An 11421-nucleotide genomic window follows, 5' to 3' on the forward strand; every position below is an offset into this window, starting at 1 on the left:
CTATATATGGAAAGCAAATATTTATAATATTTGAAACGCGGCGCTTTAGGCCCTAGCACCACAATTCCAACTATAGTAAACACGACTCGCTCGATAAACCACAGACAAAAAAGGTGTGCAAAATGCAACTGCGAGTTCATCCAAGGTGTGAATGAAAAGGCAGTCTCGTCTCAAGTATCACTATACACAGCTTTAGTTTCGATGGCCAAAATAGCTAGCACTTGTTGTGGCTAATAGACGCTAGTACGTCGCAACAAAATGAAGGCGCAGAAATAGAACCGTGCACCACGGAGTAAGGTGAAAGTCGACAATGCCGAACCCTATACTGGTAGATATTTGTGTGAATCGGGTGCATTCTGAACGAGCTGGGATTTGAAAATAAGTAAGCGAGCAGTGTGCTCCTGGGGTATGGGGTAATAACTTGAGGATTATTTTGAACTCGAGAGGGATATGCCAGGGTTGTCGTGAAGATCCGAGGACTAGGGTTGACGTACCCAGCCAACTTGAACGGCTAGCACGGGAAGTGGGAAGTAATAGTAGTCGAAAGAGAAAGTTGACTTGACGGTGCAAGTTTCGAGTCATTTCGAGTGCGCCATCAAATAACACCGAAAATGGCGTGCTCTCTGGGATTGCCAGGCTCTCGTTAAGATAGGCGTCGTGATACTGATTGCATCATTAGTGTTCTTGATCTGTAGTGGGTCTGTGCAGTCAGTTGGGGAGAAGCGGAGTTACGCCACTGCCCGGGATGTCACCGTGACGGGTAGTGATCACATTGTACTGCCCAGGCTCGGCCATATTTGCCCCGAGCGCGAGTGCCATGTCAATTATTCTTAACACTCAGGTCGCGGCTAGTGACATAGCTGACAGACGTGACTACCAAGCCTAAAACAAGATCAGTCATTTCCCATGATTCAACGCAGGATAACCTAACCTAGAATGATAGTTACATTATCGGTTGAGACAGGTAGCCGAGTGATCAAGTACCTCTCAGCTAACACTGCTCGAAGTTGAGGAGCAGATGGACTGTTCCATTTTAGGTATTCAATTCATCGGGGGCGTCAATCGTTTTTGACTAAGGTTGAAAGCGAAAGCAGATTGGGTGATAACGCATCTTGTATATTGCCAATAAGATCGGATCGATACGCCGCAGTGCTGACGGACTTTACAAAGAGATTGAGCTTCGAAAGGATGTGTGGAGCTTGAAGGAGTCAGCCGAGAGCTACCTTTTCGCAGCAATGTGCGAGGATAACTTATAAGTCAACTTTGAGAAGGCTTCGTCTGCGTGTTCTGAAGTTCCGAACACGACTCGTCTGGAGAACCGGAACTGAAATACATGAACGTTGAACGTCCGCCGACGTTATCTGGTAAAATGAAAGTAGCGGAGCCGGATTAAATATATAAGCGATCGGAAAGGAGGATACCACGTTCCCCACACTATAGTGACGGGGCTGTGGTCACTGCGACCGCCATTAAAATGTTACACACACAAGTACAAAGAGCATGGATATTATTATGATTATGTAAGTGGATGGTCAAGTCACTTCTTCCGCTGTACTCGAGTTTCTCCTTGTTCCTGGTATCCGACCGTTTTCTTATTTTCTTTCTTTCTCTTCATCCTTGTGTTGTTTTACTGAAATTTATATTTTCATAGCACTTGAGCCTTGTGTTCAGGAATAACGGAGATCTTTTCGACTCCAACTTGATCAATCTAATCACCTGCAGGCAAGGTGACACGCTGGTCGTGTAATTCATATCTTTGACTCCTGTCATGCAATCCACCGAAAATCAATATTTACCGCAGTTGGTCCAGGCGTCATCTATGGCCACACGCAAAAGATGTCCCCCCACAGCCCTCCGCATTGACACTCCTGCTGAACACAGTCCCCTTATAGTTCTCGCAACGGACGAGGCCACCTCTCCATCTGCCCCCTCTTCTTCCGCTTCCGATTCCGCATCAAGCCCTCAGCTTCTTGCACATAAAAAACCAAGGTCACTCAGAAACATGAAAAAGCTGTCAATTAATCTTCCATCGGCTCAATCTTCGTCAAATTCTCTTGTCTCACCGCTCTCAGATTCCCTGAGTGCTATTGACACACAACAAGACCTTTACCAGGCTATTCGTCCTAGACGGCCGTCTGTGCTCTCCTTGCCAAATACTGGTATTGCCACTGTCCTTCATCGAACAGATGAGGATGGTTCTCCCACCGCACCATATGTGAATGGTCCCATTCAAATTCTTCCTGGGATCTGGCTTGGTTCTGAGGACAATGCGCGAGATTGGCCTGGCCTCCTGGAGCGCCGGATCAAGGCGATCCTCAACGTTGCAAAGGAAGTCACGTCACCTTTTGATTCTTCTGCTGCGCAACCCCTGCGACCTTTCGCATCAACTCCCAATCTTGGCTCCAATGCATCCAGGGCAACGCAATCCACGACCTCGACATATTACCCTGCCCATATTCCCTCTGGGCGTCCAGGCATGCATTACTTGAAGTTGCCTTGGTCTCACGGACAGGCAGATCTTGTCCAGGAAGGATTTCCTACAGCCATGACCTTTGTAGATGCTGCACTCAATCGTCATGAAGGCGTACTCATCCAGTGCGTAGTTTCGTAGATGTGTTGAATCTATAGTCCTCATGTTATGTGCAGTTGCCAATGTGGCATCTCGCGCTCAGCCACACTGGTCATCGCTCTTGTGATGCGTGCCGCTGCCATGTGTTTACCTAACGTACCCCCTGAGGTGTGGCAGCTGAAAGGCATGCAAGCAGCATACTCATTTGTAAAAGAGAAAAGTAAGCATGTTGGTCCAAACATGTCGTAAGCAAGCCTCGATTCTCGCCACTTGGTCTTCGATTTCAATGCTGTTTTAATTTTAGTCTCATTTACCAATTATTGGAATATGAAAAGGCTCTCAAAGGCGGCGGTCCCTCGCCCGCCGAATCAGACAAGTCTTCTTTCATCAGTGACGAAGAAAAGGAGTGGGGTCGTCGCCGTAACGCGTATGGTAATGATGAAACGGATGACAGAGACGATGCTATCCAACAGGAGGCTAAAGACCTCGACCGGGCTATGGAAGAACGCATAATCGCAAGGAAACCTTCGGTATCCTCCGTTGCTTCCTCATCGGGGGTGGGCATGGGTCCAGCGTGGCGCAGCCGATATGGGCGCAAGCGAACCGGCTCAGTTGCCAGCATCCATACAACCGGCAGTGTTCTAAGCGAGGATTTAGTTGAAGCGGACGAGGAGCAAGAGCTCTTAGGAATTGGTGGAGGCTTCGATGAAGCCACAGAACCTCGAAGAAGTCCGTGTTTGTCATTGTCCAGCGAATCGCCTGGCACAAGCGAACCTAGTACTCAACCTTCGTCTTGTAAAGCTTCGCTCCATCGCCCACCCTTACGAAGCAAATCGTTTGATCCCGTGCCTTCGGCACCTGCAACGAAACTTACATTCAATATTCATCAACCTCCTGGTACGGCAATGCAATCGACTTTCAACTTCCCTGCGGGCAAGGGCAAGCGGCGACCACCCCCGTTAGGCATACTACCCACGGTACCCCCTTCCCCCATCACACCTATCGCTGTACAAGACAGTCAAGAAACACCCCGTACCCGTCGCCGGACGCCGGCTCGCAAACCAGCGCCACCTCCGCTCAAACTCCGCGGAAACGCCAGTCAATTTGCATTTCCCCCGAAAACTACTCCACCACGACAAATTATTGCTGCGACGCCCTCTCAGACTTTGTTCGTCTTCCCACCTTCACCCACACATCTCACGACCGCATTGCGCACGCCATCTACCATGACTGTAACATCCAATGTACAGAACACTGCTTACCCATTCCCATCGCAACACACCCCGCGAGTATCCACCTCTCGCTCTCATGGTCGTATGAGGTCTTTTATTGGCGTCGGGACTTCGGTGGCACCGACAACGGCATATTCTCGCGTTGATGCACGAGGTTGGGTTGGATTTGAGTAAACGACACTGGTCTGCGACTTTGGCATCTGTTATGTTGCGTCGCTTCCTTTCGTACGCGCGTTCGCAGAAAGGCATAAATGACACATGTTGTATCATCTAGATCTGTTACGTAGGCCGTTGTTCGCATTTCGTGTTTGTCCTTCATGTTGTTGTTTTCATCTTCGTGTCCATTGTTTTCATTTGGACTGTCAGCATTTATTATTGCAACTTTCGCAATTGTGTAACACTAGCTATATCACAACTGGCTTTTGGAATCAAGTACGATGAATGAACTTTCAATCATCCATTCATCCGAACAATTTCCCAACGCTGTTCTTCATGGCGCCACTCAGGATCTGCCCACCTATGCCCCCCATTCCCATATTCCATCCAGAAGACGCGATACTATTCGCCCATCTTTGTTTTGCGTCCCTGTCTCTGAAAGCGACGTCTCTGAGCATTGAGCAACGTATAAAAGGCATAAACTGACGCATAGGTGAATCCAACAGCATTGGTGAGATTGAAGACAAGCGCTAGAGCCACAATGGGTATAAACCTGGCCAGATGGTAAGTAACGAACTGAGTGGCACACTTCTTTCCAACTCACGAGAGGCTGAAACGGAGAAAAGATACTACAAAAAGTAGCAACCAGAGTGCTGGAAACACGTAAAGAGCTATCTGCAAAGTGGCATGTGCAGGTGGTAAGTTTAATGTAGAAGTTCTGACTTACCCAGAACATCCTATTCGCACCATGGTCAGAGTAAACTCGACTTTCGTTGGTGGAAATGATACGCACTTGGCATCCACTGGATTTGCTGGTCTTGACGGCTAGCAGCGAGGAATGAGACAGCTAGCAGTAAAAGATTATAAATTCTTTCGTACGTCTCTGCTCTCGAATACCCAATAGCTCTCCCCGTCGTCATCCACCTGGTTCCAGAAACGCAGGCCAACGAGGGTACGACCAGCAACGTTCTTTGCACATCTCAGTCGGTTGTCAAACATGAGCCTCGCGAATGCTTACTCTACAATTCCAGAAGTCCATTGCAAGTAAGACGACTACCACCACCGTCTACGGGCAACCAGTGAGAAACGAGACATCCAAAAGGTCTGCCACTCACGGAAAGGACATAATTGTCTGTCAACAGTCCACATAAGATGTACACGACGATGGCGGATGTCCGGAAGAAATATAGGCAAAACAAAGCTGCAGGATGGGCAGACTGAGTGCGATTGAGAATCGGTCTAACAAGTCAAACACGTTGCTTTAGATTCAAACCTGTTTCAATATACCAGCAATGCCTGTGAATCTTTATTAAAGACAATAAAAGAATCTATTATGGACATACAAACCTGATTCTGCATCGGCCGGAGTGGAGGCCATATTATTATTAGTAGGTGTCAACACTACCGCAGGTCGGGTATTAGACGTGGTGTTTCTGGACGGAACCTGCACCGTCGAAGTATCATCAGGTTCGATGGTCTGCAGCAACGGCGTGTTTGTGCTCATTGTTGGTGAAGCTCAAGGCGTAGGTCTGATGATCGACATGACTCTGTCCCTGACCGGGTACTAGGGTATGGTTGTGTTTGTGTTTGTCGGTCACAACGTGTTCAGTCACCATTACACTCATGAATGAAACACTGCAGGTCAACGAAGCTACTCCTCTGCTATCAGCGTCACCTGGCTCCACGGAGCGTCCTGCTGTGCTTCCTGTGGTGCGTCGGTACCGGTTGGGAGGCTCGAATGCCGGTGATACCCTGGATTCGCAATATAGGTTTCCATCTGATGCAGAACGGATTGCATTTATGTTGCTCGTCCAACTACATTACAATGAATCACAGTACAGTTCCCTGAACGATTCGTCAGATATATGGGAAAACTGGCAACATGCCAGAGCCGCCTCGGCTGTCGTTGAGGATACCGGACGACGTGCTAGCGAGATATTGGACCAATTCCTCCTGAATCACAGTAGTTCTTTTACCATCCAAACTATATTCTGGACAGCCTTTCCTCTGGAAGATACGGGGTACGCGACTACGAGAGGTGAGCACAATGTCTACAATAATCGATTCGCAAATCATGGTTGAGCAGTAATCGATATGCTGACGGAGGACCATGTTCCTTCGGAGCTTCTCACACACCCTGTTGTAGAAGCCGTAGTCGCTAAGTGTTGGAAGTATGGAATGAAAGCTGGATCCGCACAGGATCACAGTTTAAGTTTAATAGGACACTTTGATGCTCTTTCCACACCCAGGTGTGTGGTTGCAGATACGAATCTCGATGTGTAATCCTCATATCATTCACAGAGTTCTACATTTCATTGATGTTTTGGGTCGACTGATTTTTATGGGTTCACTTATTCATTACTTGCTATATCCACCACACTTCCACATAACCCTGGGACAAAACGAGCAAGGCACTCGAGAGGTTATTCTTACTTTCATGTCTGCCGCATCCCTCGCTCGACGGTGGTCAATACATACTCTGCCGGCGATGCTTGTATTCCCCGCATTCGTCATGACTCTTCCATCTGTCCCTTTACCTGGAAATGTCTCATTCTCCGTGCTTCACATTGCCCTCCTACTCCAGCTGGTTCTCCTTCACCTCCCTAACTCTCCCAGCTTACCTTCCGCAATAAAGCCTGAGAGCACCATACCCCTCTCTACGTTGCTTTCGCACGGAGCGACTCGCATCGTCATACCAATCACCCTCTTTTTCTTTCCGGTCCTATTACTCACGGCATTCCTCGTATCCGCCTCGCTTGTCGACGCTCCCCTGTTGGTGTTAACAAACGCTCTGGAAGTGGCTCCGATGGATAGCCGGTTCTCATTCTTCATCCTCTTCATCACTGTCATTATGTTATTATTGGGTGGACTTGGCGTGGCCTTGGCGATGTTCCCAACCTTGGCATCATCAGCCACCTCAACAAGTAAATGGGATCGTTACTCACGAGAAATCGGGTTGCACGCACGCAGGTCATTTGTGGAAGCCCTTGTCCAATATGAGCCTTATTACTTTCCGGTTCCATTCAACTTGCTCCAACTTGTCGTGCGAGTGCCTTGCATAGTGTTCTCTTGGTGGGGGCATCCAGTGATTCCGTACACAGACTCAGTGGAGAGGGTGCTATGGAGAGTCAGTGTAGGATTGATTGGAGCTGTGATTTCTGGCTTCTGGCTTTGGGGTCTAGCGTGACCCGACCCGATAAACGTGTCAGGTATTATTAGATCCTGGTATTATCGTACTTCCACAGATACTAGCACTACTTTTTAGTGTAGTCCATACCAAGTACTTATATATGGGATAATTGCTCAAATCGAAAAGTTTAGACTCGAAACTTGTTGCGACCAACTCTCATGTCGAAACGGAAGGCGGAACCCTCCAAACGACTTGCGAAACGACGGAAGGGAGAAGTCCCTGCCTTTGGTGCAGAAACTCAGGATGATCGGGTCAATCTCGCATCGAGCCTCTCTACAGCATCTGCCTTTTCCACTCGCTCAGTGTCATCCACTGGCCCAATTCCTAGCCTTTCAGCATTATGCGCGCGCTCCTTCGTCTCAAACCTGCACGCACTACACGAAACTCGTGATGATTGGGAAGGCACGCTCAGGTGGTTGAAACTTATACCTGACAATCTGGTGCCCAAACTGTTCGCTATGCTGAGATCCTCCTGTCCAGAAATACTCACCAATGCAATGATAACTTCCGTATGCACATTCCTTACCCCCCGATATGTTGCTAATCTTCTGTTAGTATTTCTTACGAGGCCCATCGATCGTACTGACCAGTGACCTCCCAGCAGTGAACAAAATCACAATTTTGGCTGTCCCTGGAGCTGGCAATTCACTGCACGAGTTACACCTTACAGGATTCGTTAAATTCGCTGATTCTGTGTTTGCAACTGTCCTGCCATCCTTGCCGTCCCTCAGAGTCTTGGTTCTTCGGTGAGTGTGATTCACGACTGCGGTTGGGAGGCCCTGATTTTCTGCAGTGATTGCGTCAAAGTGGGGTCCGCCACTGCGGAAGCTGCTGCACGGTCTTGCCCCTTGCTCTCAACCGTGAACTTTAACTCTACTGCTGTCCCGCCTGTGGCGCTCATCCCACTCCTGAAAACTTGTTCTGACCTTAAGGTGCTAAAGCTTGCCGGGATACCGAACTGGGTAAGTAGCTTAAACTTTTTTGAACTGTTGATTCATTGCAGCCTAGACTGATGCAACCTTTGCAAAATTATCTTCTGCTGTATTCCAAGACGAGAGTTTCAAACTGAGGAATATACAAACATTGAAACTACGTCATTTGGGCCTTTCAGAAAGCTCAATTAGTTCTTTTTTGGCCCGCTGTCCGAACCTCATTCGGCTGGACCTCTCCTTCACGCATGTCCACCGACCACTGCTGGTTGTATCAACAGAGGCGAGAATTGAAAAGCTGTCCTTGACATCTACTGCGATTTCCAGCGTTGATATTGTGGCGCTCGTCTCTAGCCTTCCTCACATCAAATATCTGGCTCTTGGGGCACTGGGAGGTAGACAAGGGTCGTCGGTAGCTATTGGGAACACCTCTGCGATGACGATGACGGACCAGACGCTGGAGTCATTGACAGACGTGTTGAAGGATTTTGGGCCACTCGAAAAGATCAGTTTGGTCGGAAATACAAAACTGGGGGCTACTTTTCGTGGCAGTGGAGCCCTGGGATACTTCATTCAATGCGTCGGAAGGAAATGCAAGGTTAGTATCCATTGCATTTTTAAAAAAGCTATGTCATGCCTGAATTCTGCATCAGTACCTCAACTTGTCAGGCGTGCATCACCTACAGTCCCTTCATCTTTCTGGGCTTTTGCCGCAAGATGCCGAAAACCAACCACCCAGACTTGAACAGCTCATTCTCAACAACACCGGTGTGGACGATGATGCCACGCCTTATCTGGCATGTTGCTCGAATCTTGTGGTGCTGGAACTAGCGGGTACAAAAATAAGCAGTAAGCGGACGTGCTATCTTGGGGTTTGCCTTGTGGTTGAAGTACTGCAGGTGCTGGTCTCTTTTCTGTTATTGACGCCTGCCCCAAATTACGAACGTTGAACCTCACAAGCTGTAGGGGCGTAAGTGTGACTGATAGACGTCGTTTTTTCGAGGTGCGTGTAGCTAGAACAAGACCTGCATGATTGAGAGTATTAATTATGTAAAACATATATAGGCGTGGAAGCACAACTCAGAAGAAACTTGAAAGAGTGCTATTTTCTAGCGGGACCTAGGAGTTTACCGGCACCCACAGTGGGAATCAGGCGGTTTACTTCCGCAGAACCAATTGCTCCGTCCTTCCATATGTCAGATACACACACTTACCAATCAAGTCCTCGATGTGTGAGAGCGGAATTTTGCAGAGCGCATTGTCATTTACAATGAGCTAGACGATTGTTACATAATTTCTCCAGATCGCGTAGAGTCAGCCAATAAAAAACGGACAATCCTTTTTGTCTCCTATATTCATTTGTGTACGCGTTGTTTGGTTAGCTCTACCTTCCATTCTTTGTTAAGTATGTCGCCCCGGGGTGGTGTGATATCGACTACTACTACAGTGTTAGCGCCCTCATTCATTTGTTTCTCTTTTGCCTCATCTTCCGTTCCTAACACTCGTTACCACTCAACATTCATTCATGTTTCACTATTCTGGGCGTCTTGCTGGGCTCGACGAAATGATCTTGAAGATCAGCGCTCCTTCAAAAATTGCTTCTGCAGTATCAACATGTACCCTCGACGGCGAGCCATACCTTAAGGTCAGGAAGGTCAAAAAGCGCAAGGCTCAGCGGGCATCTCGTCCACCCCTTGCGGACAAGACGCTGCCGGCTGTGAATCATGTTGTATGTAATAAAAAACTCGCTCGCCTGCTGGCCTTTAAATATCACTGAATAGTCAATTCAGCACCCCCACGCTTCTAGGCCCTTAAAGATACAGCGTAAATCATCGGAAAAACCTGCCGCTGTTGAGAAGCCCCGCGAGGAGCAACAGAAGCTTGATCCTTCTGACCAACCCGTTACTTGCGTCAACAGCTCACGATACAATATTGAGTCATTTCGCCCCCTTCCCCCTGTGCCATCTGCATCCACACTGCAGCTACCTTCCTTCCTCAATTTTTCAACCACACATTCGTTAGCATCTCCTTCGCCTGCAAACCAGTGTCGTAACAAGTCTTCCCGCTCCCTCCCAGCCACTATTTTGTTCCGCCATTCATCTAGTCACATTTCATCTACTGGACGAGTGGTTGTTCGCAAAACTAAGAACAAAAAGGTTTATGAAGGACCGCACTGGATTCCTGCCTTCCACCATCCAAACAGTCCTTATGTTCCGTGGCCATCTGCCGTACGGCATCGCATTCTTCCCCCATTGATGCCGGAATCACCTATCTCACCTCTTTACTCACGTAGTGGAGCTGTCGCACCAGAGCCATGGGGATCACATTCTACCACGGAAACACATACGAATGTGGAAAAGCGTACCAGTTCTTGGAAGAGCTTCAAGAAATCGGTTAGGAGCGGCCTAAAGAGCGTTAAGAGCGTCGTTTCGCGCATTGGCAAGGTCCCGAAACTCTCCTGTGGGCGTTCAGATATCAAGATGACGAATCGTAGCGACGACCCGGTCTCATCTGTGGGTGACTGCATGGTGTTTACGCAGAACCCATCCCCAGTCTGCCCTGATTCTCCTATCAAAGATACCTCTGTCTCACGAGCTTCGTTGGGCAGTCTTGTATCATCAGACTCTGCTACCCTGGCTGCATGGCTAGCTGAACGGCATACCTCTAACGCTTCATGCGAGTCTCCTGGGATGTCAGTGGAAGAGTACGAGACGATGGGTAGTTGGTTGGACTTACGTGTCGGAGATGGGGAAAGGGTCTGTGGCGTTCCGGATTGTGATGTCCATACTTCAAATGGACTGCCCGACACGCTTTGCCACAGACTGCGGGATTTCCATTCAGTAGTGCCTGTCGACGCCACCTTTAACGAACCTGTGCCGAAGAAGACGACATTGCCTGTATCCACGCTGGACCTTCATTCGTGGCCACATCCATTTTACTCCCTTCCGCGGCTACCATCGCAAGCATTTGTCATATCTACGAAGGAATTGAAGACCTTGGACGACCCGAACGTTGAACGTTTTGTAATGTCCAAAAAATCACGTGAAATAAGTATGCCTGGAGGATGGGCGTTCACATCATGACTCTGAATTCCGCTGTGGACTGATGTATATTTATTACAAAACCTAGCATTGTGGCGTGTGTGTACTTGTTCACCCCCAAGTGTACTGGATGTCACACAATCTTGTACTTCATCGATAATAACTGTACAGGCATATCTTTTCTATTCTTTTCTATTTTGTACCTATAGTCACTGTAGTTTTGTTCATAATTTTCATTTCATCCGTTTGCTTCCGACGAAGAACAAGAACAAGGCAATCACTATGATGGGACATCGCCTTGTCC

General features: G+C 48.2%; 6 protein-coding genes across 6 annotated transcripts; 4 read left to right on the forward strand and 2 right to left on the reverse strand.

Moving 5' to 3' along the window:
• Positions 1–3: 3 nt before the first annotated feature.
• On the reverse strand, positions 4–830 carry F5147DRAFT_668664 (uncharacterized protein). Its single transcript, XM_041435375.1, has one exon. It carries the CDS (start codon positions 580–582, stop codon positions 241–243), a length of 342 nt encoding a protein of 113 aa, XP_041298309.1. The 5' UTR covers positions 583–830; the 3' UTR covers positions 4–240.
• A 1172-nt stretch (positions 831–2002) lies between these two features.
• F5147DRAFT_565996 (phosphatases II) lies at positions 2003–3975 on the forward strand (the record flags this gene model as incomplete). Its single annotated transcript, XM_041430780.1, has 3 exons — positions 2003–2595; positions 2647–2814; positions 2874–3975. The coding sequence occupies 3 exons, from the start codon at positions 2003–2005 to the stop codon at positions 3973–3975; spliced, it is 1863 nt and encodes a 620-aa protein (XP_041298310.1).
• Positions 3976–4145: 170 nt separating this feature from the next.
• Positions 4146–5542, reverse strand: F5147DRAFT_668669 (uncharacterized protein). Its single transcript, XM_041435376.1, has 10 exons — positions 5305–5542; positions 5231–5253; positions 5073–5174; positions 4976–5023; positions 4837–4926; positions 4751–4782; positions 4685–4694; positions 4562–4632; positions 4445–4510; positions 4146–4392 (listed from the first exon to the last, which is right to left on the reverse strand). The coding sequence occupies exons 1-10, from the start codon at positions 5459–5461 to the stop codon at positions 4263–4265; spliced, it is 729 nt and encodes a 242-aa protein (XP_041298311.1). The 5' UTR covers positions 5462–5542; the 3' UTR covers positions 4146–4262.
• A 397-nt stretch (positions 5543–5939) lies between these two features.
• On the forward strand, positions 5940–7265 carry F5147DRAFT_668674 (uncharacterized protein). Its single transcript, XM_041435377.1, has 2 exons — positions 5940–6206; positions 6259–7265. Exons 1-2 carry the CDS (start codon positions 6052–6054, stop codon positions 7142–7144), a joined length of 1041 nt encoding a protein of 346 aa, XP_041298312.1. The 5' UTR covers positions 5940–6051; the 3' UTR covers positions 7145–7265.
• Positions 7251–9452, forward strand: F5147DRAFT_668675 (RNI-like protein). The gene is made up of 7 exons (XM_041435378.1): positions 7251–7656; positions 7703–7893; positions 7941–8109; positions 8156–8674; positions 8730–8925; positions 8976–9079; positions 9142–9452. Exons 1-7 carry the CDS (start codon positions 7306–7308, stop codon positions 9169–9171), a joined length of 1560 nt encoding a protein of 519 aa, XP_041298313.1. The 5' UTR covers positions 7251–7305; the 3' UTR covers positions 9172–9452.
• F5147DRAFT_668678 (uncharacterized protein) lies at positions 9453–11371 on the forward strand. The gene is made up of 2 exons (XM_041435379.1): positions 9453–9805; positions 9858–11371. Exons 1-2 carry the CDS (start codon positions 9602–9604, stop codon positions 11157–11159), a joined length of 1506 nt encoding a protein of 501 aa, XP_041298314.1. The 5' UTR covers positions 9453–9601; the 3' UTR covers positions 11160–11371.
• The last annotated feature ends 50 nt before the right edge of the window (positions 11372–11421 follow it).

This window comes from Suillus discolor (genome assembly GCF_016758755.1).
Source record: "Suillus discolor strain FC423 chromosome Unknown F5147scaffold_4, whole genome shotgun sequence".
In the NCBI taxonomy this organism is placed as follows: Eukaryota; Fungi; Basidiomycota; class Agaricomycetes; order Boletales; family Suillaceae; genus Suillus; species Suillus discolor.

Excerpts from the sequence above, each read along its gene's own strand:
- F5147DRAFT_668664 (XM_041435375.1), bottom strand. The coding sequence starts at position 582 with ATGACTCGAAACTTGCACCGTCAAGTCAACTTTCTCTTTCGACTACTA.
- F5147DRAFT_668669 (XM_041435376.1), bottom strand. The coding sequence starts at position 5,461 with ATGAGCACAAACACGCCGTTGCTGCAGACCATCGAACCTGATGATACT. Across the intron at positions 5,024-5,072 it reads CAGACAATTATGTCCTTTCC|ACGGTGGTGGTAGTCGTCTT; the intron begins GTGAGTGGCAGA and ends GGTTGCCCGTAG. Across the intron at positions 4,511-4,561 it reads TTTCTCCGTTTCAGCCTCTC|GTTTATACCCATTGTGGCTC; the intron begins GTGAGTTGGAAA and ends CCATCTGGCCAG.
- F5147DRAFT_668674 (XM_041435377.1), top strand. The coding sequence starts at position 6,052 with ATGCTGACGGAGGACCATGTTCCTTCGGAGCTTCTCACACACCCTGTT. Across the intron at positions 6,207-6,258 it reads GATGCTCTTTCCACACCCAG|AGTTCTACATTTCATTGATG; the intron begins GTGTGTGGTTGC and ends TATCATTCACAG.
- F5147DRAFT_668675 (XM_041435378.1), top strand. The coding sequence starts at position 7,306 with ATGTCGAAACGGAAGGCGGAACCCTCCAAACGACTTGCGAAACGACGG. Across the intron at positions 7,657-7,702 it reads CCAATGCAATGATAACTTCC|TATTTCTTACGAGGCCCATC; the intron begins GTATGCACATTC and ends ATCTTCTGTTAG. Across the intron at positions 8,110-8,155 it reads TTGCCGGGATACCGAACTGG|ACTGATGCAACCTTTGCAAA; the intron begins GTAAGTAGCTTA and ends ATTGCAGCCTAG.
- F5147DRAFT_668678 (XM_041435379.1), top strand. The coding sequence starts at position 9,602 with ATGTTTCACTATTCTGGGCGTCTTGCTGGGCTCGACGAAATGATCTTG. Across the intron at positions 9,806-9,857 it reads TGCCGGCTGTGAATCATGTT|TCAATTCAGCACCCCCACGC; the intron begins GTATGTAATAAA and ends ATCACTGAATAG.